This window comes from Propithecus coquereli, unplaced genomic scaffold, assembly GCF_000956105.1.
Source record: "Propithecus coquereli isolate 6110/MARCELLA unplaced genomic scaffold, Pcoq_1.0 Scaffold94, whole genome shotgun sequence".
Taxonomy (NCBI): Eukaryota; Metazoa; Chordata; class Mammalia; order Primates; family Indriidae; genus Propithecus; species Propithecus coquereli.
This window is the reverse complement of record NW_012155729.1, coordinates 6,478,646-6,482,213: the sequence shown is the minus strand read 5'-3', so window position 1 is coordinate 6,482,213 and position 3,568 is coordinate 6,478,646. Positions and strand designations below refer to the sequence as shown.

Here is a 3,568-nt window from a genome sequence, read left to right as displayed (position 1 = left end):
CAATCAGCAGAGTGAAAAGACAACCTCTTTAACAGGAGAAAATATTTCCAAACTATTTATCCAACAGGGAACTGATATCCAAAATATACAAGGAAGTCAATGAATTCAACAGTAAAAAAACAAATAATCCCATTAAAAAATGGGCAAAGTAGTCAGCTATGATCACTCCACTGCACTCCAGCCTGGGCAACAGAGCAAGGCCCTATATCTTTAAAACAAAAAAAAAAGGCAAAGGACATGAATACATCAATAGACATTTTTTAGAAGAAGACATACAAATGGCCAACGAGTACATGAAAAAACGATCAATGTCACTAATTATCAGAGAAATGCAAATCAAAACCACAATGAAATATCATCTTACACTAGTTAGAATGGCTATTACTAAAATGACAAAAAGTAACAGATGTTGGCAAGGATGCAGAAAAAAGGGAACTCTTATACACTGTTGGTAGCAATGTATATTAGTACAGACACTGTGAAAATCAGCAAGAAGATTTCTCAAAAACTAAAAATAGAACTACCATATAATCCACCAGTCCTACTACTGTGTATTTATCCATAGGAAAATCAATCAATATATCAAAGGGATACCTGCACTCACATGTTTATTATAGCGTTTTACACAATAGCAAAGATATTTCATCAACCTAAGTGTCCATTAATGGATAACTGGATAAAGAAAATGTGGTATATATACATAATAGAATACTATTTGGATATAAAAATGAATGAAATCCTGCCACTTACAGCAACATAAGTGGAACTGGAGGTCACTATGCTAAGTAAAATAAGCCAGGTACAGAAAGACAAATGTTGCACGTTCTTACTCAGGTGGGAACTAAAAATGTTGATCACCCGGAGGTAGAGAGTGGAATGATAGACAAGAGACTGGGAAGGGTGTATGGGTGTGGGAGGGAAGTGAAGAGAGGTGATCAATGGGTACAAACACAGAGTTAGATAGAAGGAGTAAATTACAATGTTTGATGGCAGAGTAGGGTAACTACGGTTAACAATATACTGTATTTTTCAAAATGGCTAGAGGAGAGGATTTGAAATGTACTCAAATACATTCAAATGACAAAAACTCGGATGATGGATACTCTAAATACTCTGATTTGATCATTACACATTCTATGGATGTAACATAATTTCATATGCACCCCATAAATATGTACAAATATGTCAACAAATGTAGTGCCAGTATCAAATATACACTCATATATGACACATATATAGCATATATGTTATATAGAGACATATATATCTCCATAGGTAAGAGAAAATTTAGACAAGTCATATCTGAAGTTTGACAAAGAATCTGAAAAGCCTTTTTATGATTTCCTTAAGAAAATAAAGAAGAAATAAGAACTAGGTGATAGTTAAAAGAGAAAGCAAAATTTATTAATGAATAACTTCCCAACAGCCAAATCCTATATATTCTTTTAAATTTTCATTGAGCTTGAACTCTGCATCAAGCTGTTCATCCATTCCTTGTAGTGAATTCTCTTCTCCTTTGATTTGCACAATACTTCCTAGCTCTCTTTCTTACTTTCTCAGTTTCTTGACTGATTCATCATTTTCTGCCAATACCTTAAATTAATGACTCTTAACCAGAAAGGTGCATTAGAATCATCTGGGAATATTTTCCAGCTATATATGCCTACTGCGCCAAGCTATCTGTGATTGAGACTCAGGGATTCATACATACATAATTTTAAACCTCAAGGTGATGCCGTTAAGCAGCCTTAACTAAGAAGCACTGCCCTAGTGTTAAAATAATTCCCAGAGACTGTACTTAATCGTCTTTCTATATATAGTTTCTTTTGGAGGATTATTCCACCACCAAGGTTTTAATTATTGCCTCTATGCTGATGATTGCTATTAATAAATCTTTATCTCAATGCACTATAATATGTCTTTCTTTACTCAAGAATAGTATTTTCAAATGCTCACTAGGGATAATTATGTCAACATGCAATAGGAACCTCATATAGCACTGCATCCAAATTAAACTCATATCCAAATCCTCCAACCTATCAAACCTGTAATGCTTCTTATAAATTTTTTCACAGTTGCATTAGGACATCAAGATCTAGCCTGTCACCTAAGCCATCAAGTCAAGGCACTAGAGAACCCTCCTGCTCTCTTCAATCTGAGGAAATCCTTGCTGATGTCCCTACTCTCATAAGACACTGCATTTGATATAATGTGAAACAACTCCCCCCAGACCACAATTGTGGTCTATGCCTATGTTAATTTAACATCTATTAATTTAATACTTATTTAATAAGTGTCTATTGTGTTCCAAGCCCATGGCTTATGTGAGCCCATTTAATAATATAAATTGAGCAAAACTGATCTTCTGTCAGAAATTTCAACTGAGAAACAGAATTAACTGTGGGTTCTAGAGCTAGAAGGTTATATTGCATTAGACCTGGGGTGGTAAGTGCAAGCTAAAGATTTATGAGAAAGAAAATTTATGATTTATGAATCATCAGATACAGCTAGACAGTAGAAAGAAGATGAGAAGCAGAAATGCAGAGAAAAGCATAGTTGTTACTAAAGGAAGAACACTATGTCCCTGCAGCCCCTGAGATAGTCACCGTAGTCCAGTTTTCCTTTGGTTCCTCATATCTATAAAATTCCTCAATGTGTCTTTTAAACACATCCTTATTTTGTTGAGTAACCTCGAATGGATCTTTGTTCTTTGCAACTAAGAAAGCTCTGAGACAGCAATTCTAAATGCACCTGTGCCCTTGACCACACCATCTACACTATATCAGGCTGGTCCCTAAATCTGGCTTAGGGTTTATAGAATTCTACCTATAAAGTGGGTTGCCAAACTTTTTCTTCCCCCTGTTACACATGTCTCATTTCTATGGCAAGTCCTCTTTATTTCGGAACAGGACTATGGGAACAGTCCTCTAACTGGCCTCTGTCCCCAGTGACTCCCATTTCTAAACCATCTACACAGCTAGTAGAGTGATATCTGTAGGCTATCTGATCCTTTCATGCCCGTGCTTAAAATACTGTGATGATTTTACGACTGCCTCTACGGGGTCGAATCCAAATACTTAACCATGGTACACATGGCCCTTTATACTCTGGCTCCGATCTATACTTCCCATCTCACTTCTGCCACTTTGCATCAGGTACCGAAGCTACGAGCTAAACTTCATGCGATTCCTCAGACAGCAAACTGAAACCCCACAAGCTGTGCACTTCTAACAAAAGATGGCTCTGTCCCTGCCACTTACTCTCCATGCTCTGCCTGGCAAACTTCTATTCAGCCTCCAAGTCTCTTCTGATCCCCCTCACAATTTTGAACCATAAATTGAAACTGAAACACCTTGAAAATTATATGAGAATATAGGAGGCCTATGAAAAAAAATTTAAATAGGGAAAATCTGGGATGTATAAATGCTACACCAATATAAGGATGTATGTGACTATAACACATAGATCTTTCACAAAAGAAACTCCATATACTTCATAAATTGACTAACAGTTAATGAACAAATCTTTACGTGGTATATGTTATGCATTTTATTAGGAAGAATGTTTA

The 3,568-nt window shown here is 36.0% G+C and overlaps 1 protein-coding gene across 1 annotated transcript in view; it reads right to left on the bottom strand.

Annotated features, from left to right (window-relative positions):
* The window catches only part of SPATA17 (spermatogenesis associated 17), a 238,274-nt gene that overhangs the window by 65,335 nt on the left and 169,371 nt on the right, over window positions 1–3,568 (bottom strand). Inside the window, exon 7 of the mRNA XM_012664910.1 lies at window positions 1,553–1,593. Within this exon, the coding sequence (XP_012520364.1) occupies window positions 1,553–1,593 (41 nt within the window). The remainder of the gene's footprint in view (window positions 1–1,552; window positions 1,594–3,568) is intronic.